The following is a 25,104-nucleotide window of genomic DNA, read 5'->3' as shown; positions in this document are numbered from 1 at the left end:
CTCCTTAGTTCAATTTTTTTCTTCCCCCCTCAAACGAAATGTCTTGCATTGTTTTCCTACATGAAAGCATTATTGAAATGTAAGCTGCTATAAGATTTGATTTTACAAATAAAATACGTAGCGAGCTTGTGGGAAATATAGTGTTAAAAAAGTTAAAACAAACTCCACAGGATGAATGAGAGCAGCATTTTATTTTCAGTAGAAGCGTTGATATCATCTTTGAAGTGCAAGATTTCCACTGTGCACAATCTATTTCCCTTCATTACCTAAAATGCTATCCCACAAGTATCTTTTAAATCATAAAATTAAAGAGTGTGCTGCAAATTTAAGGTTTCAGAATCGGAGATGGTGAGTCAGAGAATCAATGGTAGTTAATGTCTAGCCAGAAGAATGACACAGCCCCTGGCTAAAAGATAAATAAGTGCTAAAAAGAATAAAAAAGAGACGGAGTCTCTAATTAAGCAATGTGAATGGTTCTTGCACAAAATTGCTGGTGAAAGACAAAATGAGCCAAGAGCGGCAGCAGAGAAACCTCACAGCCCACAGAACAAGGGGGCAACAGAATGCAGCCTTGGCGAAGAAAGCGAGGGTGAGCAACAGGTCAGTCTCAGCATCATTTACCTTGGTACGACCGGGCGTTAATCCGATGTTCAAGTCTCGTGGCTGGGCAGAGCCAGGTTCAAATTCGACACTGTTGGTCGTTTGTCAGTTGTTGTCAGATTCCCATGGTGGTGAAACTGGCAACACATATCTGCTAGCATGGCATGGTTTTAGGAGTACCCATCACTAAATTTGTACAGGTCTAGACTTACGACATACACCACAGCTCAGGACACTCACCGTCCTCAGAATAAGTTGATGTGCCATCCGATCATCCTGTACCTGGAATTTGTATTCCTTCTTTCCTTCCTCCAACACACATCCTGAACAATCAAAAAGGAAAAAGAAATTTTACAACTCATTTCCAACATACATGCAAAATGTTTCAGTTGATTGCAAAATTTCGAAAATGTGGTTGGGAAGTGATCGGCCACATTAACAATCAAGCTAAGTATTTATACATTACTTGTGTGAGTGGGTGTGGAAAAGAAATTGGTATTTCTATAGGACCTGTCATAATCTCAATACAATTTTTCTTTTTACAGCCAATGAAGTATTTTTGAAGTGCAGTCACTGAGGTAAGCTGGGAAACATGGTAGCCAATTTCACAAACAGCAGCAAGATGATCATCAGATAATCTGTCTTAATGGTGTTGGGCAAAACGGAAATGTTGACCAGGACAGTGAGGGGAGTTCCCCTGCTCTTCTTCAAAGTAGTGCCATGGGAACTTTAAAAGAGGCGACTACACAAAAGCAAAAAATGCTGGGAAAACTCAAGAGTTATACAGACTTGAAACGTTAACTTTGTCTTTCACAGGTGCTATTAGACTGAAAAATGCTGGAAAAACTCAACAAGCCTAACAGCATCTGTGGAGAGAAAGACAAAGTTAATGTTTCAAGTCTGTATGACTGAGTTTTTCCAGCATTTTTCGTTTTTGTTTCAGATTTCCAGCATCCACAGTATTTTGCCTTTACCTTTAGAGTTGTTTTACATCCAATTTGAAACTGAGCCAATGACATCATGGTAGAAATGAAAGAAGATAGGCCCACGTGATCTGTAACCAAAGCCAACTGAAAATGAAGTGGAAGGGCTCACATCTGCAGAGCTATTTAGTGAGCCAGCAAGGAGCCGGCCGGCCGGCCTGCGAGGAGGGAGGGAGAGAGCAAGTCAGCCAGCCGGCCTGCGAGGAGGGAGCGAGTCAGCCAGCCGGCCTGCGAGGAGGGAGCGAGTCAGCCAGCCGGCCTGCGAGGAGGGAGCGAGTCAGCCAGCCGGCCTGCGAGGAGGGAGCGAGTCAGCCAGCCGGCCTGCGAGGAGGGAGCGAGTCAGCCAGCCGGCCTGCGAGGAGGGAGCGAGTCAGCCAGCCGGCCTGCGAGGAGGGAGCGAGTCAGCCAGCCGGCCTGCGAGGAGGGAGCGAGTCAGCCAGCCGGCCTGCGAGGAGGGAGCGAGTCAGCCAGCCGGCCTGCGAGGAGGGAGCGAGTCAGCCAGCCGGCCTGCGAGGAGGGAGCGAGTCAGCCAGCCGGCCTGCGAGGAGGGAGCGAGTCAGCCAGCCGGCCTGCGAGGAGGGAGCGAGTCAGCCAGCCGGCCTGCGAGGAGGGAGCGAGTCAGCCAGCCGGCCTGCGAGGAGGGAGCGAGTCAGCCAGCCGGCCTGCGAGGAGGGAGCGAGTCAGCCAGCCGGCCTGCGAGGAGGGAGCGAGTCAGCCAGCCGGCCTGCGAGGAGGGAGCGAGTCAGCCAGCCGGCCTGCGAGGAGGGAGCGAGTCAGCCAGCCGGCCTGCGAGGAGGGAGCGAGTCAGCCAGCCGGCCTGCGAGGAGGGAGCGAGTCAGCCAGCCGGCCTGCGAGGAGGGAGCGAGTCAGCCAGCCGGCCTGCGAGGAGGGAGCGAGTCAGCCAGCCGGCCTGCGAGGAGAGAGCGAGTCAGCCAGCCGGCCTGCGAGGAGAGAGCGAGTCAGCCAGCCGGCCTGCGAGGAGAGAGCGAGTCAGCCAGCCGGCCTGCGAGGAGAGAGCGAGTCAGCCAGCCGGCCTGCGAGGAGAGAGCGAGTCAGCCAGCCGGCCTGCGAGGAGAGAGCGAGTCAGCCAGCCGGCCTGCGAGGAGAGAGCGAGTCAGCCAGCCGGCCTGCGAGGAGGGAGCGAGTCAGCCAGCCGGCCTGCGAGGAGGGAGCGAGTCAGCCAGCCGGCCTGCGAGGAGGGAGCGAGTCAGCCAGCCGGCCTGCGAGGAGAGAGCGAGTCAGCCAGCCGGCCTGCGAGGAGAGAGCGAGTCAGCCAGCCGGCCTGCGAGGAGAGAGCGAGTCAGCCAGCCGGCCTGCGAGGAGAGAGCGAGTCAGCCAGCCGGCCTGCGAGGAGAGAGCGAGTCAGCCAGCCGGCCTGCGAGGAGAGAGCGAGTCAGCCAGCCGGCCTGCGAGGAGAGAGCGAGTCAGCCAGCCGGCCTGCGAGGAGAGAGCGAGTCAGCCAGCCGGCCTGCGAGGAGAGAGCGAGTCAGCCAGCCGGCCTGCGAGGAGAGAGCGAGTCAGCCAGCCGGCCTGCGAGGAGAGAGCGAGTCAGCCAGCCGGCCTGCGAGGAGAGAGCGAGTCAGCCAGCCGGCCTGCGAGGAGAGAGCGAGTCAGCCAGCCGGCCTGCGAGGAGAGAGCGAGTCAGCCAGCCGGCCTGCGAGGAGAGAGCGAGTCAGCCAGCCGGCCTGCGAGGAGAGAGCGAGTCAGCCAGCCGGCCTGCGAGGAGAGAGCGAGTCAGCCAGCCGGCCTGCGAGGAGAGAGCGAGTCAGCCAGCCGGCCTGCGAGGAGAGAGCGAGTCAGCCAGCCGGCCTGCGAGGAGAGAGCGAGTCAGCCAGCCGGCCTGCGAGGAGAGAGCGAGTCAGCCAGCCGGCCTGCGAGGAGAGAGCGAGTCAGCCAGCCGGCCTGCGAGGAGAGAGCGAGTCAGCCAGCCGGCCTGCGAGGAGAGAGCGAGTCAGCCAGCCGGCCTGCGAGGAGAGAGCGAGTCAGCCAGCCGGCCTGCGAGGAGAGAGCGAGTCAGCCAGCCGGCCTGCGAGGAGAGAGCGAGTCAGCCAGCCGGCCTGCGAGGAGAGAGCGAGTCAGCCAGCCGGCCTGCGAGGAGAGAGCGAGTCAGCCAGCCGGCCTGCGAGGAGAGAGCGAGTCAGCCAGCCGGCCTGCGAGGAGAGAGCGAGTCAGCCAGCCGGCCTGCGAGGAGAGAGCGAGTCAGCCAGCCGGCCTGCGAGGAGAGAGCGAGTCAGCCAGCCGGCCTGCGAGGAGAGAGCGAGTCAGCCAGCCGGCCTGCGAGGAGAGAGCGAGTCAGCCAGCCGGCCTGCGAGGAGAGAGCGAGTCAGCCAGCCGGCCTGCGAGGAGAGAGCGAGTCAGCCAGCCGGCCTGCGAGGAGAGAGCGAGTCAGCCAGCCGGCCTGCGAGGAGAGAGCGAGTCAGCCAGCCGGCCTGCGAGGAGAGAGCGAGTCAGCCAGCCGGCCTGCGAGGAGAGAGCGAGTCAGCCAGCCGGCCTGCGAGGAGAGAGCGAGTCAGCCAGCCGGCCTGCGAGGAGAGAGCGAGTCAGCCAGCCGGCCTGCGAGGAGAGAGCGAGTCAGCCAGCCGGCCTGCGAGGAGAGAGCGAGTCAGCCAGCCGGCCTGCGAGGAGAGAGCGAGTCAGCCAGCCGGCCTGCGAGGAGAGAGCGAGTCAGCCAGCCGGCCTGCGAGGAGAGAGCGAGTCAGCCAGCCGGCCTGCGAGGAGAGAGCGAGTCAGCCAGCCGGCCTGCGAGGAGAGAGCGAGTCAGCCAGCCGGCCTGCGAGGAGAGAGCGAGTCAGCCAGCCGGCCTGCGAGGAGAGAGCGAGTCAGCCAGCCGGCCTGCGAGGAGGGAGCGAGTCAGCCAGCCGGCCTGCGAGGAGGGAGCGAGTCAGCCAGCCGGCCTGCGAGGAGAGAGCGAGTCAGCCAGCCGGCCTGCGAGGAGAGAGCGAGTCAGCCAGCCGGCCTGCGAGGAGAGAGCGAGTCAGCCAGCCGGCCTGCGAGGAGGGAGCGAGTCAGCCAGCCGGCCTGCGAGGAGAGAGCGAGTCAGCCAGCCAGCCTGCGAGGAGGGAACGAGTGAGTTAGCCAGCCAGCCAACAAGAGCAAGCAAGCGGGAGAGAGCGGGCAAGCGAGCCGGAGAGAAGGGAGAGACACAAAGGATTCACTGTCATGTGGAGCAGGAAGCAGCCACTGCTATGAAGAGCCAAGTGAACTGTGTCTGTGTTCACAATGAAACAGGATGCTTGTAAAAGCTAATTTTCTTTTTGAAAGGAAGGAAACAGGACTGATGGGACGTTGAGATTTAAGGAACAAGGTGCCCCAAGGCATGCCATGCAAGGTCCTGGGACACTCAGTCTGCATGAAACAATTTGAGGAACACGGGAAAATTCAACATGGTGTGACAGGGAGAAGTGTGCCTGCTTGAAGCTGGGAGTGCTTTGAGCCTTAATCTTGTGTTGCTTCAAATCTGACAGTAGCGTGGTGTAAAATAAAAATGTGCCATGCTTTTTTTAATTGAGTTAATTAGATAATGCAAAAGTACCTTTTCCTTAAGTTGGTGTATTATTTGCCTATTATGTAGGATTTTTCTATGATTGCTTTTTGGTTTATTTGTTGCAGTAAAAGTCTTAAAATGTGAAATCTTGTCCTCGATCATTTCCATCTGCTTGCAAATTTGCCACAGTGCGAGCCCAACTGACAATCTTAAATTGGTTGTCAGCATAGTTCTTAGCACATTTGAGGATTATCTAGCAACGGTCAAGGTACATACCATACCCAACCAGCCTGTGCTTGCAAACTCAAAACAGGGCCCAACATTAGGTGTGATTCCACGAATGGGCATTTGCTAAATAATCCCCAGTGTGCTAAAAATTACACTGACAACCAATTTAAGGTTGTCAGAGGGGCTCACAGTGTGGCACATTTGCGTGTACTGAAGCTACATATATTAATACACAGGGACCTGCTCTTTGCAGGCAGAAAGGGAATGTACACACACTACATCTGTTTCAGCCAAACAAAATAAGTGACAGCCATTCGCTGACTCATTCCTCAGGGGCCAATCAGGGTCAAGCTGACTAGTTTAAATTTCAAACAATGCTTGGCAGTTATCTGTCAATCACCATCACTGGTGCATTCTCAACACCATAGACCACTTGCCAACCAATCAGCAATCTCTTCTCATACAGTATATCTAGTTAAGGTTAACAGGTCCCTGACGGCGCCCCTTCCCTTTGGGAGAGGGGTACGTCAGGGCTGCCCCTTGTCTGGCCAGTTGTATTCTATTGGCGTGGAGCCTTTCCTGCGCCTCTTGCGGAGGAGGTTGTCGGGATTGGTTCTGCGCGGGCCAGGCATCGGGGTGGTCCTTTCGGCTTACGCCGATGACGTGCTCCTTATGTTTAGTGACCCAGCTGACCTGCGGAGGATGCGCAAGTGCCAGGAGGTCTACTCTGCTGCTTCTTCTGCCAGGATCAACTGGGGTAAATGTTCTGGACTCCTGGTCGGTCAGTGGCAGATGGATCCCCTACCCGAGGAGCTCAGGCCTTTCACCTGGAGCAGGACCAGCCTCCTCTACCTGGGGGTCCATCTCTGCCCTGCTGAGGAATCCTGGCTGGCAAACTGGCAGGAATTGGAGACGAAAGTCATCGCTCGCCTGCGGCGCTGGACAGGACTGCTCCGAGTGCTGTCTTACCGAGTTCGAGTTCTGGTCATAAACCAGCTGATCGCTGCCATGTTGTGGTATCAGCTGGTCACTTTGACCCCTCCCCCGACTTTATCACGAGAATCCAGAAATTGTTAGTCGACTTCTTCTGGGACAAAAGATTGCACTGGGTCGCTGGTGAGGTTCTGAGTCTCCCGCTTAGGGAATGTGGTCAGGCGCTAGTGTGCCTACGCACACAGGTGGCGACTTTCCGCCTTCAGACCCTGCAGCGATACCTCTACATCGAGCCTCCTCCTAGATGGTGTGCCCTGACGACGTATTTCTTCCGTCAGGTGCACGGCCTGAATTATGACGTGCAGCTCCTGTTTATAGAACAGAGGGGCCTCGGTGGCAAATGCAGGCGTTGCTCGTCTTTTATCAGGACCTGATCAAAGTCTGGAACATGGTCGCCTCACGACACAGCTCTCCCCCGTCAGGAGTAGCGGCTATCGTCAGAGAGCCGCTGCTCAGGAATCCGCCCCTCCGTCCCTTTCAGTGGTTGGCGGAAAGGAGTGCTGTGGTTGCTGGGATGACTAGGATCGGGGACGTACTGGGTGGCGGAGGACTGGGCTGGATGCTCCCGCAGGAGTTGGCGCATCACGCGTCTGTGAGTGTCCAGGTCGCAGCCGATGCCATCCAAGACCTGAGAACGTGCTCAGACCCGATGTAATTTTAGGTCTTGAGGTGGCCCAGGTGCGCGGTGGTCTTCCGTCTGAGCTTTCCCCTGTTCGGACGGAATTCCACATTGGCCCCAAGCCCCGAATCCTCCCTCGGGTGTTGGTGCCCCGCAATATGAGCCGCCTCGGGGACATGCCCTCTGTGCCCTTTGGCACGGCAAAGAGGGGCTTTTTGTACGGACTGCTGCTGCACACCTTCCATTTTCTCGTCCTTGTCCGCCGCCCGGAAACGCCCTGGCGTGCCTTGTTGCCATTTGGCGGCGGAGGCCTCCGATGGGAGGCCCTCTACGGAGGTATCCTCCCACTTTCTATCGGGGACCTGGGTTGGAGGGTGTTGCATGCAGCAGTCCCCTATAATAGGAGAATGCATAGGTTCACGGACTCTCAGGACACCTGCCCTTTTTGCGGTCTTGTGGAGTCCGTGGACCATACATATATAGGGTGTGGTAGGCTGCACTCCCTTTTTAGTTATTTGAAAAACCTTTTATTGATGTTTTGTTTACACTTCAGCCCCACGCTCCTGATCTATGGGCACCCGGTGCGGAAGGGGGTCGGGAAGGAGGAGAACCTCCTCGTGAACCTGCTCCTGGGCCTGGCCAAGTTGGCCATTAACAGGTCCAGGCAGCGGGCGATCGACGGGGGAGTCCCGCCCGATTGTTTGTCCCTCTTCCGCGGCTAAGTTCGCGGCCGGATGTCCCTGCAAAGGGAGCACGCGGTGTCTGCTGGCACTCTCGAGGCCTTCCGTGCCCGGTGGGCACTGCAGGGACTGGGGTGTTTTGTTGACCCCTTTAATCACATTTTGATTTAAAGTTTGTAAGTTTCCTTTAACCTTTGTTCTTGGTTTTACAGCTGACCTGAATTAGGGGCTGTGCCTGATTTATCCCAATTTTGTTAATTTGGTTTTATTGGTTTTAACTCAAAAGAGTTACAGTATATCTAGTTAAGGTTAACGGGTCCCTGACGGCGCCCCTTCACTTTGGGAGAGGGGTACGTCAGGGCTGCCTCTTGTCTGGCCAGTTGTATTCTATTGGCGTGGAGCCTTTCCTGCGCCTCTTGCGGAGGAGGTTGTCGGGATTGGTTCTGCGCGGGCCAGGCATCGGGGTGGTCCTTTCGGCTTACGCCGATGACATGCTCCTTATGTTTAGTGACCCGGCTGACCTGCGGAGGATGCGCGAGTGCCAGGAGGTCTACTCTGCCGCTTCTTCTGCCAGGATCAACTAGAATAAATGTTCTGGACTCCTGGTCGGCCCGTGGCAGATGGATCCCCTACCCGAGGAGCTCAGGCCTTTCACCTGGAGCAGGACCAGCCTCCTCTACCTGGGGGTCCATCTCTGCCCTGCTGAGGAATCCTGGCCGGCGAACTGGCAGGAACTGGAGACGAAAGTCACCGCTCGCCTGCGGCGCTGGACAGGACTGCTCAGAGTGCTGTCTTACCAAGGTCTTACTGAGGTTCTGGTCATAAACCAGCTGATCGCCGCCATGTTGTGGTATCGGCTGGTCACTTTGACCCCTCCCCCAGACTTTGTCACAAAAATCCAGAAATTATTAGTCGACTTATTCTGGGACAGAAGATTGCACTGGGTCGCTGCTGAGGTTCTGAGTCTCCCGCTTAGGGAGGGCAGTCAGGCGCTAGTGTGCCTACGCACACAGGTGGCAACTTTCCGCCTTCAGACCCTGCAGCGATACCTCTACGTCGAGCCTCCTCCTAGATGGTGTGCCCTGACGACGTATTTCTTCCGTCAGGTGCACGGCCTGAATTATGACGTGCAGCTCCTGTTTATAGAGCAGAGGGGCCTCGGTGGCTCCTTGCAGGCGTTGCCCGTCTTTTACCAGGACCTGATCAAAGTCTGGAACATGATCACCTCGCGACGCAGCTCTCCCCCGTCAGGAGTAGCGGCTATCATCAGAGAGCCGCTGCTCAGGAATCCGCCCCTCCGTCCTTTTCAATGGTTGGCGGAGAGGAGGGCTGTGGCTGCAGGGGTGACCAGGATCAGGGACTGTTGGGTGTCGGAGGACTGGGCTGGATGCTCCCACAGGAGTTGGCGCGTCGCGCGTCTGAGAGTGTCCAGGTCGCAGCCAAGAACTAAGGACGGTCGTGTTCGGACCTGATGTAATTTTAGGTCTCGAGGTGGCCCAGGTGCGCGGTGGTCTTCCGTCTGAGCGTTCTCCTGTTCGGACAGAATTCCACATTGGCCCCAAGCCCCGAACCCTCACTCGGGTGCTGGTGCCCCGCAATATGAGCCGCCTCGGGGACATGCCGTCTGTGCCTTTTGGCACGGCGCGGAGGAGCTTTCTGTACGGACTGCTGCTGCACACTTTCCATTTTCTCGCCTTTGTCCGCCACCCGGACACGCCCTGGCGTGCCTTGTTGCCGTCCGGCAGCGGAGGCCCCCGATGGGAGGCCCTCTACAGAGGTGTCCTCCCACTTTCTATCGGGGACCTGGGTTGGAGGGTGTTGCATGCAGCAGTCCCTTATAATCGTAGAACGCATAGGTTCACGGCCTCCCAGGACACCTGCCCTTTTTGCGGTCTTGTGGAGTCCGTGGACCATGCTTATATAGGGTGTGGTAGGCTGCACTCCCTTTTTAGTTATTTGAAAAACCTTTTATTGATGTTTTGTTTGCACTTCAGCCCCACGCTCCTGATCTATGGGCACCCGGTGCGGAAGGGGGTCGGGAAGGAGGAGGACCTCCTCGTGAACCTGCTCCTGGGCCTGGCCAAGTTGGCCATTAACAGGTCCAGGCAGCGGGCGATCGACGGGGGAGTCCCGCCCGATTGTTTGTCCCTCTTACAAGGCTACGTTCGCGGCCGGATATACCTGGAGAGGGAGCACGCGGTGTCTGCTGGCACTCAAGAGGCCTTCCGTGCTCGGTGGGCACCGTGGGGACTGGGGTGATTCGTTGACCCCTTTAATCACATTTTGATTTAAAGTTTGTAAGTTTCCTTTAAACTTTGTTCTTGGTTTTACAGCTGACCTGAATTGGGGCTGTGCCTGATTTATCCCAATTTTGTTAATTTAGTTTGTTTGTTTAACTCAAGAAAGAATTACAGTATATCTAGTTAAGGTTAACGGGTCCCTGACGGCGCCCCTTTGCTTTGGGAGAGGGGTACGTCAGGGCTGCCCCCTGTCTGGCCAGTTGTATTCTATTGGCGTGGAGCCTTTCCTGCGCCTCTTGCGGAGGAGGTTGTCGGGATTGGCTCTGCGCGGGCCGGGCATCGGGGTGGTCCTTTCGGCTTACGCCGATGACATGCTCCTTATGTTTAGTGACCCGGCTGACCTGCGGAGGATGCGCGAGTGCCAGGAGGTCTACTCTGCCGCTTCTTCTGCCAGGATCAACTAGAATAAATGTTCTGGACTCCTGGTCGGCCCGTGGCAGATGGATCCCCTACCCGAGGAGCTCAGGCCTTTCACCTGGAGCAGGACCAGCCTCCTCTACCTGAGGGTCCATCTCTGCCCTGCTGAGGAATCCTGGCCGGTGAACTGGCAGGAACTGGTGACGAAAGTCACTGCTCACCTGCGGCGCTGGACAGGACTGCTCCGAGTGCTGTCTTATCGGGGTCGAGTTCGGGTCATAAACCAGCTGATCGCCGCCATGTTGTGGTATCGGCTGGTCACTTTGACCCCTCCCCCTGACTTTGTCACAAAAATCCAGAAATTGTTAGTCGACTTCTTCTGGGACAAAAGATTGCACTGGGTCGCTGCCGAGGTTCTGAGTCTCCCGCTTAGGGAGGGCGGTCAGGCGCTAGTGTGCCTACGCCCGCAGGTGGCGACTTTCCGCCTTCAGACCCTGCAGCGATACCTTTATGTCGAGCCTCCTCCGAGATGATGTGCCCTGACGACGTATTTCGTCCGTCAGGTGCACGGCCTGAATTATGACGTGCAGCTCTTGTTTATAGAGCAGAGGGGCCTCGGTGGCTCCTTGCACGCATTGCCCGTCTTTTACCAGGACCTGATCAAAGTCTGGAACATGGTCGCCTCGCGACGCAGCTCTCCCCCGTCAGGAGTAGTGGCTATCATCAGAGAGCCACTACTCAGGAATCCGCCCCTCCGTCCTTTTCAATGGTTGGCGGAGAGGAGGGCTGTGGCCGCTGGGGTGACCAGGATCGGGGACGTGCTGGGTGGCGGAGGACTGGGCTGGATGCTCCCACACGAGTTGGCGCGTCGCGCGTCTGTGAGTGTCCAGGTCGCAGCCGATGCCATCCAAGACCTAAGGACGGTCGTGCTCGGACCTGATGTAATTTTAGGTCTCGACGTGGCCCAAGTGCGCAGTGGTCTTCCATCTGAGCGTTCCCCTGTTCGGACAGAATTCCACATTGGCCCCAAGCCCTGAACCCTCCCTCGGGTGCTGGTGGCCCGCAATATGAGCCGCCTCGGAGACATGCCCTCTGTGCCATTTGGCACGGCGCGAAGGAGCTTTTTGTACGGACTGCTGCTGCACACCTTCCATTTTCTCGCCCTTGGCCGCCGCCCGGACACGCCCTGGCGTGCCTTGTTGTCCGGCGGCCCTCTATGGCGATGTCCTCCCCCTTTCTATCGGGGACCTGGGTTGGAGGGTGTTGCACGCAGCAGTCCCCTACAATCGAAGAATGTATAGGTTCACGGACTCCCAGGACACCTGCCCTTTTTGTGGTCCTGTGGAGTCCGTGGACCATGCTTATATAGGGTGTGATAGGCTGCACTCCCTTTTCAGTTATTTAAAAAACCTTTTATTGATGTTTTGTTTGCACTTCGGCCCCACGCTCCTGATCTATGGACACCCGGTGCGGAAGGGGGTCGGAAAGGAGGAGGACCTCCTCGTGAACCTGCTCCTGGGCCTAGCCAAGTTGGCCATTAACAGGTCCAGGCAGCGGGCGATCGAGGGGGGAGTCCCGCCCGATTGGTTGTCCCTCTTCCGCGGCTACGTTCGTGGCCAGGTGTCCCTGGAGAGGAAGCATGCAGTGTCTGCCGGCACTCTCGAGGCCTCCCGTGCTCGGTGGGCACCGCGGGGACTGGGGTGTTTTATTGACCCCTTTAACCACATTTTGGTTTAAAGTTTGTAAGTTTCCTTTAAACTTTGTCCTTAGTTTTACAGCTGACCTGATTTAGGGGCTGTGCTTGATTTATCCCTTATTTTGTTAATTTAGTTTAATTGTTTTAACTCCAAAAGAGTTACAGTATAGACTGTTGTTTTCCCCTTATTTTGGTGTTCTTGTGACACATATTGGTGAGAGCAAGACAAAAAGCTTCAATGTCATCTCTTTTCTCAGCAAAACTTTAAATTAAATAATGGAGGAGGGTGAGAGATCATGCCAGAGGAGATTTGGTAAATTAACGGGAAAACGAGGTAATGCAGCAGGATAGCGTTTTGGATAATGATAACCAGAATGTGGCAGGCAGGGACAGTGTACCAACATTAAGAGTGCGCCACCAGATAAGGCCAGAGGTTGCAAAAACAGTAAAAAGACGGAATGCACGCAGCACTTGTAACAAATTGTTGGCACAGAAACAGCTTTTGCTGGTCCTCCATTTGGAATCGAGAGAGAACGCAGAACTATTTTGAGGTACAGAGGGATCCAGGGCACATGAATCACAAAAACTTAGTATGCAGGTACAGCAAGTGATCAGGAAGGCAAATGGAATGTTGGCATTTATTGCAAGGGGAATATAAAAATAGGGAGGTTTTACTGCAACTGTACGAAACCACACCTGAAGTACTGTGTACAGTTTTGGTCTCCTTATTTGAAAATGGATACAACTCCGTTAGCAGTTCAAGTTCATTCCTGGGATGAAGGATGTTATGAAGAAAGGTTGAACAGGTTGGGCCAATACCCACTGGAGTTTAGAAGAATGAGAGGTGATCTTATTGAAACACAAGATCCTGAGGGGACTTGATAGGGTGGATACCCAGAGGATGTTTCCTCATGTTAGGGAGCCTAGCACTAGGGGACACAGTTTAAAAATAAGATGTCTCCCTTTTGAGACTGAGATGAAGAGAATTTTTTCATCTCAGAGGGTTGTTAGAATATGAAATTCTCTTTTGCAGAAAGCAGTGGGGGCTGGGTCATTGAATCGATTCAAGACAGAGTTAGGCAGACTTTTGATAAACAAAGGAGTCAGAAGTCATGGTATTATGGAAGATGGAATTCAAACCACAATCAAATCAGCATGGTCAGAAAAGCCTATGTTCAGATGACTACCTTAGTTAACACTTTTAACCACACTGCTTACAATACCACCTATCCTTAAGTCACGAGCAAATTTGGATCTGTGGCTTTCTATCCCATATCTAAGTCATTAATGAATACAGTGACTCATTAAGATTTCATCACAGTTCCTTGCAGAACATCACTACCCTGCCTTTTCCCATAGCCCAGCAAATGTTTTTTTTTAATTCATGGGCCAGCATTTATTGCCCATCCCTCATTGCCCTTGTTCAGAGGGCATTTTAAGAGTCAACCACATTGCTGTGGGTCTGGAGTCACATGTAGGCCAGACCAGGTTAAGAACAACAGGTTTCCTTCCTTTCCTAAAGAACATTAATGACCCAGTCTCATGATCATTAGATGTACAATTCCAGATTTTTATCTGCCATGGCAGGATTCGAATCCAGGTCCCCAAAGCATTACCCTGAGTCTCTGGATTACTAGTCCAGTGACAATACCACTATGCCATCGCCTCCCTCTCTTCATAAAATTATCTAATTCTTTTATGAATGCCACAATTGAATCTGCTCCACCATACTGCCAGGCTGTGCATTCCAGATCTTAACCATTCGCTATGTTAAAAAAGCTTTTCCTCATGATACAACTGCTTCTTTTGCCAGTCACCTTAAACAGGCATCTTCGGGTTCTCGCCCCTTCTACAAATGGGAGTAGTTTCTCCCCATCTACTCTGTCCAAGCGCCTCATTATGCTGAGCACCACGATCAAATCTCCTCTCAACATTTTCTTCCCTAAGGAGAACAATCACAACTTCTCCAAATTATCCAAGTAACTTAAGTCACACGCCACTGAAGCCACCTTTTCCGCACCCTCTGCAATGAATGACTTCACATCCTTCTTGGAAATTTAATGCCCAGAATTCGACAATACTCCAGTTGAGGCTGAACCAGTGTTTCCTAAAGGCTCGTTATAACTTCCTTGCTTTTGTACTCTGTGCCTCTATTTATAAAGCCCAGGATCCCATACGCCTCATTAACTATCTGCTTAACCTCATCCTCTAGATAACATCTCTTAGATTAACACCTCCTTGCATAAGTCACTGAAGGTGGCAGGACAGGTTGAGAACGTGGTCAATAACGCAGACAGTTTCATAGGCTTATAACAGGGCATGGAGTACAAGAGCAAAGAGGTTATGTTGAACTTGTATAAGACACTAGTTGGACCTCAGCTAGAGTATTGCATTGAGTTCTGGTCACCACATTTTAGGAAGGATGTGAATGCATTGGAGAGAATGAAGAAAAAATTCAGAACGGTTCCAGAAATGAGGAACACCAGTTATTAGGTAAGATTGGAGAAATTGGGGCTGTTCTCCTCGGAGAAAAGACAGCAGAGGAGAGATGTGATCAAGATATTTAAAAAATGAGGGGCCTGGATAGAGCAGTTAGGGAGAAACTGTATGCACCCATCAAAGGACTGAGAACGAGGGGGCACAAATTTAAAGTAATTGGCAAAAGAAGCAAAAGCGATATGAGGAAAAACTTTATCACACAGCATGTGATTAGGGTCTAGAATGCAATACCTCAATGTGGTGGAGGCAAGTTCAATTGAAGTATTCAAAACTACCAGAGAGGAAAGAATATGCAGGGTTATGTGGAGAAGACCGAGGGATGGCACTAGGTGAGTTGCTCATTTGCAGCGCAGGGACAGACACAATGGGCCAAATGGCCGCCTTCTGTGCTGGACAAGTGGACAGGAAGTGGGTGGGGAGGGGAGGAGGAGCTGCGGGGGTACACAAGGTGGACGGGGGGCTGGGGGGGCGGGGAACGGGACACACAAGGCGGACGGGGGGGGAAATGGGACAAACGAGGTGGGGGGGGGGGGAGGGACACACGAGGCGGACGGTGGGGGGGGCCTGGGTGGGGGGACGGGACACACGAGGCGGCTGGGGGCCTGGGTGGGGGGACGGGACACACGAGGCGGCCGGGGGCCTGGGTGGGGGGAACGAGACACACGAGGCGGCCGGGGGCCTGGGTGGGGGGACGGGACACACGAGGCGGCCGGGGGCCTGGGTGGGGGGACGGGACACACGAGGCGGCCGGGGGCCTGGGTGGGGGGACGGGACACACGAGGCGGCCGGGGGCCTGGGTGGGGGGACGGGACACACGAGGCGGCCGGGGGCCTGGGTGGGGGGACGGGACGCACGAGGCGGACGAAGGGCTGGGGGGTCACGATGCGGATTTGGGGGTGGGGGGGACCAGGTGGGGGTCGTGAGGTGGACCGGGGGGGGGGGGGGGGGGGGGGGGGGGGGGGGGGGGTGTGGTTGGACACAAGGTGGATGGGGGGGGGGGGGGGGGTGGACATGAGGTGGACGGGGCTGGGGGTGGACACGAGGTGGACAGGGGGGCTGGGGGTGGACCAGGGGGGCTGGGGGTGGACACGATGTGGACGGGGGGGCTGGGGGTGGACACGAGGTGGACGGGGGGGCTGGGGGTGGACGGGGGGGGCTGGGGGTGAGACGCGAGGTGGACGGGGGGGCTGGGGGTGAGACGCGAGGTGGACGGGGGGGCTGGGGGTGAGGCACGAGGTGGACGGGGGGGGCACGAGGTGGACGGGGGGGGCACGAGGTGGACGGGGGGGGCACGAGGTGGACGGGGGGGGCACGAGGTGGACGGGGGGGGGCACGAGGTGGACGGGGGGGGGGCACGAGGTGGACGGGGGGGGCACGAGGTGGACGGGGGGGCACGAGGTGGACGGGGGGGCACGAGGTGGACGGGGGGGGCACGAGGTGGACGGGGGGGGGCACGAGGTGGACGGGGGGGGCACGAGGTGGACGGGGGGGGCACGAGGTGGACGGGGGGGGCACGAGGTGGACGGGGTTGGCTGGGGGGGGCACGAGGTGGACGGGGTTGGCTGGGGGGGGCACGAGGTGGACGGGGTTGGCTGGGGGGGGCACGAGGTGGACGGGGTTGGCTGGGGGGGGCACGAGGTGGACGGGGTTGGCTGGGGGGGGGCACGAGGTGGACGGGGGGGGTGCTGGGGGGGAACGGGGCGCGGGAGGTGGACAGGGGAGGGGAGGGGGGTACGAAAAGGGGGTGGAGGGGCATAGGCGGTGGGGAGATGGGGGAGGGGTGAATACGCGGTTGGTCGGGAAGGGTTTTTTTTGCCCAGCCATTATCCCAAGGCCGGGCTCGATTCCACCTCCCACCGAGGACAGACCCCCGCCCCCTTACCGAATAAATAGACGCTCGAGTTGAGCAGCTCCGACACTGAAACCTTTCGCTCCTCCATCAGCCACCGACGCTCAGACCGCCGCCCGGAATGACTGACAGCGGCGCCAGCCAATCATAACGTCGCACCTCCCTCATTACCCAATCGCGTGGCCGACAGCCGTTCAACCAATCGACGAGAAGATGGACACCCGTAGCCGACCAATAGCTGCGTGCCGTCGGTCAATGCGCGTAAGACCCCAGCCGGCGCGAGGCCATTTGATTGACGGCGGGACGGCCTATCACCTCGAGGGGTTACCCGTCAATCAAAGGCGTGATTGACAGATTCTGCAAACGCTGTCGTGATCCAGAAGCAGCATTGCAATGTTTCATGCTCTTTAAGTTATGGTGAAGTTTGGCAATAGGGTGGTGGTGTATGGGTAATGTCTCTGGGCTCCTCATCCATAAACCCCGGCTCATGCTCTGGGGAATAAAAATAGAAAATGCTGGAAAAACCCAGTAGGTCTGGCAGCATCTGTGGAGAGAGAAACAGAGTTAATGTTTGCAGTGGAATATGATTATTCTTCAGAAAGTTTAATGTTTTGGAGACATGAGCTCACATCCCAACACAACTGTTGGTGGAATTTAAGTTCACATTCATAAAATCTGGATTGAAAGTGAGTCTCAGTAATGGTGACCATGATAATGGCGACTTGAGGGACAACTTTTTCACACCAGTGGTTCAGGTCTAGAATGCACTGCCTGAGAGTGTGGTGGAGGCAGGTTCAATTGAAGCATTCAAAAGGAAATTAGACTATTATCTGAAAGGGAAGAATGTGCAGGGTTACAGGGAGAAGGTGGGGGAATGGAACCAGGTGAGTTGCTCATTCAGAGAGCCAGTGCAGACACAAAGGGACCGAATGGCCACCTGCACCATAACAATTCTGTGACAACTATCATATTGTTCACTAATGTCTTTTAGGGAAGGAAATCTGCTATCCTTACCTAGTCTGGCCTACATGTGACTCTGGCAACCATGGTAATATGGTTGACTCTTAACTGCCCTCTGAAATAGCCTAGCAAGCCACTCAGTTCAAGGGCAATTAGGGTTGGGCAACAAATGCTGGCCTTGTCAGCGATGCCTACGTCCCATCGAAAACAGAATTTTTAAAAAATGCAGCAGTGTCTCGTATCCCAAGGTGCTCCATAGAAGCATTATCAGTCAAAATTTGATGTTGAGCCTAGAAATGATGCCAGTTAAAAACGAAGTAAAATAATGGGGATTCTGGAAATCTGAAACAAAAACAGAAAACGTTGGAAATGCTCAGTAGGTGAGGCAACATCTAAGGAATCACAGAATTGTTACAGCACAGAGGAAGGCTATTTGGCCCATTGCATCTGCACCAACTCCCCAAAGGAGCAATTCATTTAGTGCCTTCTCCCCATAAGCCTGCACATTCTTCCTTTTTAAAAATGTATTCTTTCATGCAATGTGGCAAGGCCAGCATTTGTTCCCATCCCTAATTGCCCTTGAACTGAGTGGCTTACTAGGCCATTTCAGAGCCAACCACATTGCTGAGAATCTGGAGCTGCATGTAAGCCAGACCAGGTAAGGACAGCAGATTCCCTTCCCTAAAGGACATGAGTGAACCATATGGGTTTTTACAACAAAGAACATTAGTAAACCAGATGGGCTTTTATGACAATCAATGATAGTTTCATGGTTACCATTACCAAGACTAACTTTATATTCCATGTTTTATTTTGATTAATTGAATTTAAATTCCACTGGCTGCCATGGTGGGATTTGAGCTCAGTCCCAGGAGTATGAGCATGGGTCTCCAGATTACTAGTCAGTCAACATTACCACTATACCACCACCTCCCCCTCCTTTTCAAATATTAGTCAAATTCCCTGAGAAATTAAACTATCAGGTCAACGGCCTTACATCAGAAACATTAGAACAGCTTATAGAGTCTTATGGCACAGAAGGATGCCATTCAGCCCATCAGTCTATGTCGACTCTTTGTAGAGCAATCAAATCAGTCACATTCCCCACTGCATCCGCCCTGCAAGCTTATTTCCCTCAAGTGCCCATCTAATTTCCTTTTGAAATCATTCATTATCTCCGCTTCCACACCCTTGTGCAAAGCAAATTCCAGGCCATTACCATTCACTGCATAAATAAGTTCTTCCTCACAACTCCCTGTACCTCTTGCTCAAAACCTAAAATCTGTGTCCCCTGTGCCATCAACTAACAGGAACAGCTTTTCTTTGTCTGCCTTATAAAAACAATTCAATTCTTGTATACCTCTATCAATTCTCCCCTCAATCTCCTTTGCTCCAAGAAGAACAATCCCAAATTCTCCAACCCAACCTTGCAGCTAAAATCCCTCATCTCTGGAAGCATTCTGGTAAATTTCCTCTGCCACTCTCCAAAGGGCCCTCACATCCTTCCTAAAGTATAGTGACCAAAACTGGATTCAATACTCTAGTTGAGGCCTAATCAGAGCTTTACAAGTCGTCAACATAGCTTTTATACTCAATAGCACTTTTTATAAAAACCCAAGATCCCATAAACTTTGTTAACTACTCTCTCATGTCCTGTCACCTTCAAAGATCTATGCGAATACACCCTCAGGTCCTTCTGTACCTGCACACTCTTTAGATCTGTGCCATTCAGTCTGTATTGCCTCTCCCTATCCCTTCTCCCAAAATGCATCACCTCACACTTCTCTGTACTAAATTCTATCTGTTACTTGTGATATCTATTCTGCTAGCCAATCTATATGCTGTTACAGCCGATTAGTATCATCCTCACTGTCTGGCACAGTTCAAGTTTGATATCAAACTGAACACTCTGAAGTAAGAGAAAAGGTTGATCTGGCTAAAAAAAAACTTGCCTGTATATAGGGACTTTCTCAACATCCATAAGCATTTTTCAGTCAATGAAGTTTTGAAGTGTAGTCACTGTTGTAATGAAGGAAATGCAGCAGCCAATTTGGACACAGCAAGCTCCCACAAACAGCATTATGACAATGACCAGATCATCTGATTGAGGGATAAATATTGGCGAGGACACCAGGGATAACTCCTGTTAGGAGGAAATTAAAAATGCTAAAAGAGTAAGAATTTTATGAAAACCCCTTAAAATCTCCAGGCAGACATGGCTGCTAAACATATTAAGAGCTGAAGATTACCAGATGAACATTGCACAGCCTTGAGAGTCAGACTGGAGACAGAAGTATGATATAAATTAGATTAAGTGTACTCCCCTCTCACATAGGGAAGGGGCAGAAGGTTTTAGCTTAGATATGGGAAGACAAACAATGGACAAAGAGGGAGCTTTGATGAAACACATTCTTGAGTTGTGGGAACCAAAGTCCTTGTGTATGTGTTTTAATTTTGATTGGATAATATAATTACGTATGCATCCTTTAGAATAATTGGTTAGCAAAATCACCTGTTTATGCACCCAGTAGGATAGAGTTAGCATGGGACCGGTGTGTCAGTTACCGATTGGATGTATTCAAATGCACTCAAATGTATTATGATAAGAAAAAGTACAAAAGTAATGAAATGTAATCAACCTGGGAGCTGGGTCTTCAGTTCTTAGGAATAATTGCATCTACCTTGCATATGCTTGAATAAAACCGGTTAAAAGGAAGCCTGATTCTCTGTGGTCATGGGATTGGAGAGTGTAACTTCTCCTCTTCAACTGGCCTATGTGATCGTTGCGGAATCTGAGAAGGTACCTTCTTCACAACCTTGAACTTATTCAAAATAATGTCGGGGGCCTTTTATGTCTACATGAGAGGGCAGACAAGATTTGGATTAGAGTTTCATGTAAAAGGCAGCTCCTCTGAGTGCCAGTTTAGATTTTTGCACTCAAGCGGGATACTCTCCATTGGCTAGGATGATTGCATCTCCAAAGACACTCATGTCCAACACTATCCAAGACAAAAACAGCCCGCTTGATTGACACCTGATCCACCACATTCAACATTCACTCCCTCCACCACCAACACACAGTGGCAGCAGTGTGTACCATCTGCAAGATGCACTGTAGCAACTCACCAAGGCTCTTTCAACAGCACTTTCCAAACTCACAGCCTCTCACAGAGGGACAAGAACAGCAGATACATAGGAACACCACCACCTGCTAGTTCCCCTCCAAGCGACACACCATCCTGACTTGGAAATACATTACTGTTCTTTCTCTGTCGCTGGGTCAAAATCCTGAAACTCCCTTCCTAACAGCACTGTGGGTGTACCTACATCACAAGGACTGCAATGGTTCAAGAAGACAGCTCACCACCACTTTCCCAAGCGCAGTTAGGGATGGCCAATTAATGCTGGCCGAGCCAACAATGCCCACATCCCTTGAAAGAATAAAAAAAATTGAATGAACAATTTTCTGATTCAAAGGTGCAACTGTTACCAATTGAGCCATAGCTGACTGTAGTACAATAGATAAATATATAAAAATAAGTATATATAAATATGAACTTTTGGAAGGCATTTGGCAGTGTGTTACACAGGAGGCTTATGAAGAAGATAGAAGACCATAGAATTAAACTGTTAAATGGGTGCTAAATTGGCACAGTGATAGGAAACAAAGGATGGTGTTGGATGTGTATTTTTCTGCTTGTGAGGTGGCTTGCAGTCGTGTCCCCAAGTTTGGGTCCAATGCACTTCAATGTTTTAATAAAAGACCTAGGCCAGAATACAATGCTTGTCAGGCAGGCGTGCGCCCGACCTGACCATGTGTAAAATGACGGGCAGTGACGTAGGGCGAGCGTCCCCGTGTCATTGCGCGGTATTTCAGTCGGCAGGTGCGCGTGGGAATTGGCAAAGCACCTGCCAATAATTAAACGGTCCTATTAAGGCCAATAAAGTTATAACTGAAAGAAATTTTTCGCTGCCCATCCAACCTTATGGTTGGCAGGCAGGCGAAAAGGCCAAGCAGCCTTTGTATTTTTTAGGAAATCTCATCCAAGGGCGGGGTGAGCTTTCCAACAGCAAATAAAAATAAAATATAAATTTTAACATTTCAGAGAGCTGGGAGACTTTGGCGTCCACATATACAATTCCTTCAAGGTGTGGCAAGGCAAATTGATAAAATTGTTAAAAAAGCACATGGCTTACCTGCATTTATAAATAGAGCAGTGGAATATAAAAGAGGGGAGATGAAGAGAATTTTTTTTCTTTCAGGGAGTAGTTGGGATCTGAAGCACTAACTGAAAAGGTGGTGGTAGAAGACTCTATAAATAATTTTGAAAAGGAATTGGACAGATACTTGAGGATAAGGAACTTGCAGAGTTAGGGTCAAAATGCAAGGTGTGAGACTTGGCACAGAACCATAGGAAAGTTAGGGTGCAGAAAGAGGTCATTCAGCCCATCGTCTCTGCACTGGACAGAGAAAAAAGAAAGTAGCCGCTCATTTTTAATCCCACTTTCCAGCACCTGGTCCGTAGCCTTGCAGGATAGAGCACTTCAGATGCAGATCCTTTTAAATGAATTGAACATTTCAGCCTCAACCACCAACTTAGGCAGTGAATTCCAGATGCCCACCACCCTCTGGGTGAAAAGGTTTTTCCTCAGGTCCCCCTTAATCCTTCTACTAGTCATATTAAAACTATGCACCCTGGTAATTGACCTCTCAGCTAAGGGAAACAAGTCTTTCCTGTCTACCCTATCTAGACCCCTCATAATTTTGTACACCTCAATCAGGTCACCCTCTGTTTTAAGGAAAACATCTCTAGCCAATCCAATCTCTCCTCGTAGATGCAATTTTCAAGCCCTGGCAATATTCTTGTCAATCTCCTCTGCACGCTCTCCAGTGCAATTATGTCCTTCCTGTAATGTGGTGACCAGAACTGTACATAAAATTCCAGCTGTGGCCTAACCAGCGTTTTATACAGTTCCAACATTACATCCCTGCTTTTGTATTCAATACCTCGCCCAATAAAGGGAAGCATTCCATATGGTTTTTTTACCACCTCACCCAGCTGTCCTGCCACCTTCAAGGACCTGTGGATATGCATTCCAAAGTCTCTCACTTCCTCAACCCTTTTCAATATCCTCCCATTTACTAAGTACTCCCTTGTTTTGTTTGCACTCACCAGATGCATTACCTCACAATTTTCCGGATTGAATTCATTTGCCACTTTTCCACACATTGAACAAAACCATTGATATCTTTTGGAGACAACAGCTATCCTTTTCACTATCAACTACAATTTTTATGTCATCTGCAAATTTCCGCATCATGCCTCCCACATTTCAATCCAAATTATTAATATACACAACAAACAGCAATGGCCCCAACACTGAAGCTTGTGGATCACCACTGAAAACCACTTTCCGTTCACAAAAATTTCCCTCGACCATTACCCTTTGTTTCCTGTCACTGAACCAATTTTGGTTCCAACTCGCCACTTTCCCCTGTATGCTCTCGGATCTCACTTTCCTGACCAGTCTGCCATGTGGGACCTTGTCAATTGCCTTACTGAAATCCATGTAGACAACATCCAGTGCACTACCCTCATCAATCCTCCTTGTTTTTTTGAAAAATATACTTTATTCATAAAATATCTGGAAGAACATTCCAAAACATTTCAAAATCACCATCACAAATGTACAATCAGATTCAACTTTTACACATGAAACACAGGGTGCATCAATACAATCAATGAATATTACAATCATTTCAATATGGTCAATGCAGACAATCAGACAATGGGATTGGAGTTATCAACATACATCATATTGCACTCTGAGGTGCTTCAATACAATTATAATACAATTAGTATTCAATGCATACTTTCATTTTGAGCTGTACAGCCCGAGGGGCTCTCAACATTTCCCAGCCCCTCGGTGCACTGTGGCAGAAAGGTCTTAGACAGCGACCCTTCCCCATTGGGCCTTTGCAGCAGCTGCCCCAAGCTTTAGTGCGTCCCTCAGCATGTAGTCCTGGACTTTGGAATGTGCCAGTCTGCAACAATCAGTCGGGGACAACTCTTTGCGCTGGAAGACCAACAAGTTTAGGGCAATCCTCCTTGTTTCTTCCTCAATTATTAAGTATTATTAAGTAAAATAAAATATTAAGTGAGTAAGGCACGATCTTCCCCTGACAAAACCATGGTGACTATCCCTGATCAATCCTTACCTTTGTAAGTCATAGTGACAGGCATAACTGCCCTTTCTAAGAGCAACCACAGGCATGATGAACTGAATGGCTTCTTTCTGCACTGTAATTTTCTATGATTCTCAGATTTGAGGTGACCAAAAAACTGGTAAAAAAAATATAGGTTTTAAGAAGCGACTTAATGGACAAGCAACAACTAGAAAGCTTTAGTGAAGGATTTCTCAAGCTTAAGGTCCAGGTACAGACATCAATGATGGAATGATTAAAATTGGGTAAAAGCAAAATACTGCGGATGCTGGAAATCTGAAACATATATAAAAATAACTGGATAAACTCAACAAGCCCCACAGCATCTGTGGAGAGGAACACAGTTAACGTTTCGAGTCCGTATGACTCTTCATCAGAATTGAGGAAAAATAGAAATGAGATGAAATATAAACTGGTTGAGGGGGGTGGGACAGGTGGAGTTGGATAGAGGGCCAGTGATAAGTGAAGGCAAAGAAGAGATTGCCAAAGATGTCATAGACAAAAGCAAAAAGGGGTGTTGACGGTGGTGATATTAGCTAAGAAATGTGCTAATGGTGACATAAAGGGTAGAAAGCAGGATGAGAAAGGTACATATAGCACTAGTGGGGATGGGGTGGGGGGTTGGGATCGAAATACGCTAAAAGGTGGAGATGAAACAATGGATGGAAATACATTTAAAAATAATGGAAATAGGTGGGAAAAGAAAAATATATTTAAAAAATATAAATAATTAGAAAAAGGGGGTGAGGATGGAGGAGACAGTTCATGATCTGAATTTGTTGAACTCAATATTAATTCTGGAAGGCTGTAAAGTGCCTAATCGGAAGATGAGGTGCTATTCCTCCAGTTTGCGTTGAGCTTCATGGAACATTGCAGCAGGCCAAGGACGGACGAAGGCATGAGAGCAGGGTGGTGTGTTGAAATGGCAAGCGACAGGGAGGTCTGGGTCATGCTTGCGGACAGACTGGAGGTGTTCCGCAAAGCGGTCACCCAGTCTGCGTTTGGTCTCTACAATGTACAGGAGACCGCATTGGGAGCAGCAAATGCAGTAGATTAAAATTGGGGTTGTGCAAGAGGTCAGAATTGAAAGGTTGCAGATATCTTGGAGGGTTGTCAGGCTGGAGAAGTCTACAGAGATAGGGACGGCTGAGGTGATTGATGGATTTGAAAACAAGGTTGAGAATTTTAAAATTGTGGTGTTCAAAGTGATGAGGGGTTTTGATTGAGCAACTAAAGAGATGCTGCTTCCACAGTTCCGAAGAAGAGTTATATTGGACTCGAAAAGTTTGTTTTTTTTTCTGATTTCGAGCATCTGCAGTATTTTGCTTCTATTTTACTGTTTCCACTACTGTTTTTGAGGGATTGACATGCGTGCTTAATTCGGGCCCAAAAAAGACTGTTGCTAAGGTAAAACCCAACAGCACTAAAGAATTCAAACAGAAAGTGCTGGAAAAACTCAGCAGGTCTGGCAGCATCTGTGGAGAGTGAAACAGAGTTAGCATTTCGAGTTGAATATGACTCTTCTTCGGAGCTGAAGAGGAGTAGAAATATGGTGCATTTTATGCTGTTGACAAAGTTGGGGAGGGGCAGGTGGTGCAAAATAGAAGGTCAGGACTAGGTTAGAGAGCAT

At 51.4% G+C, this 25,104-nt stretch overlaps 1 protein-coding gene across 3 annotated transcripts in view; it reads right to left on the bottom strand.

Annotated features, from left to right (window-relative positions):
- LOC121282066 (nucleophosmin-like) overlaps positions 1-16,425 on the bottom strand; it is a 92,683-nt gene extending 76,258 nt beyond the window's left edge. For 2 of the 3 annotated variants that reach the window (XM_041195487.1, XM_041195497.1), the window contains exons 1-2: positions 16,322-16,415; positions 841-923 (exon numbers count right to left, since the gene is read on the bottom strand). In XM_041195487.1, the coding sequence (XP_041051421.1) occupies positions 841-923; positions 16,322-16,379 (141 nt within the window). In that variant the 5' untranslated portion in view covers positions 16,380-16,415. Of the gene's footprint in view, positions 1-840; positions 924-16,321 lie in introns of all 3 variants that reach the window. The other variant, XM_041195477.1, reaches the window with a different exon arrangement.
- Positions 16,426-25,104: the final 8,679 nt, after the last annotated feature.

Source organism: Carcharodon carcharias, chromosome 1, assembly GCF_017639515.1.
Source record: "Carcharodon carcharias isolate sCarCar2 chromosome 1, sCarCar2.pri, whole genome shotgun sequence".
Taxonomy (NCBI): Eukaryota; Metazoa; Chordata; class Chondrichthyes; order Lamniformes; family Lamnidae; genus Carcharodon; species Carcharodon carcharias.
Note: the sequence above shows the minus strand (reverse complement) of the source record. Positions and strands in the feature narration are given on the sequence as shown.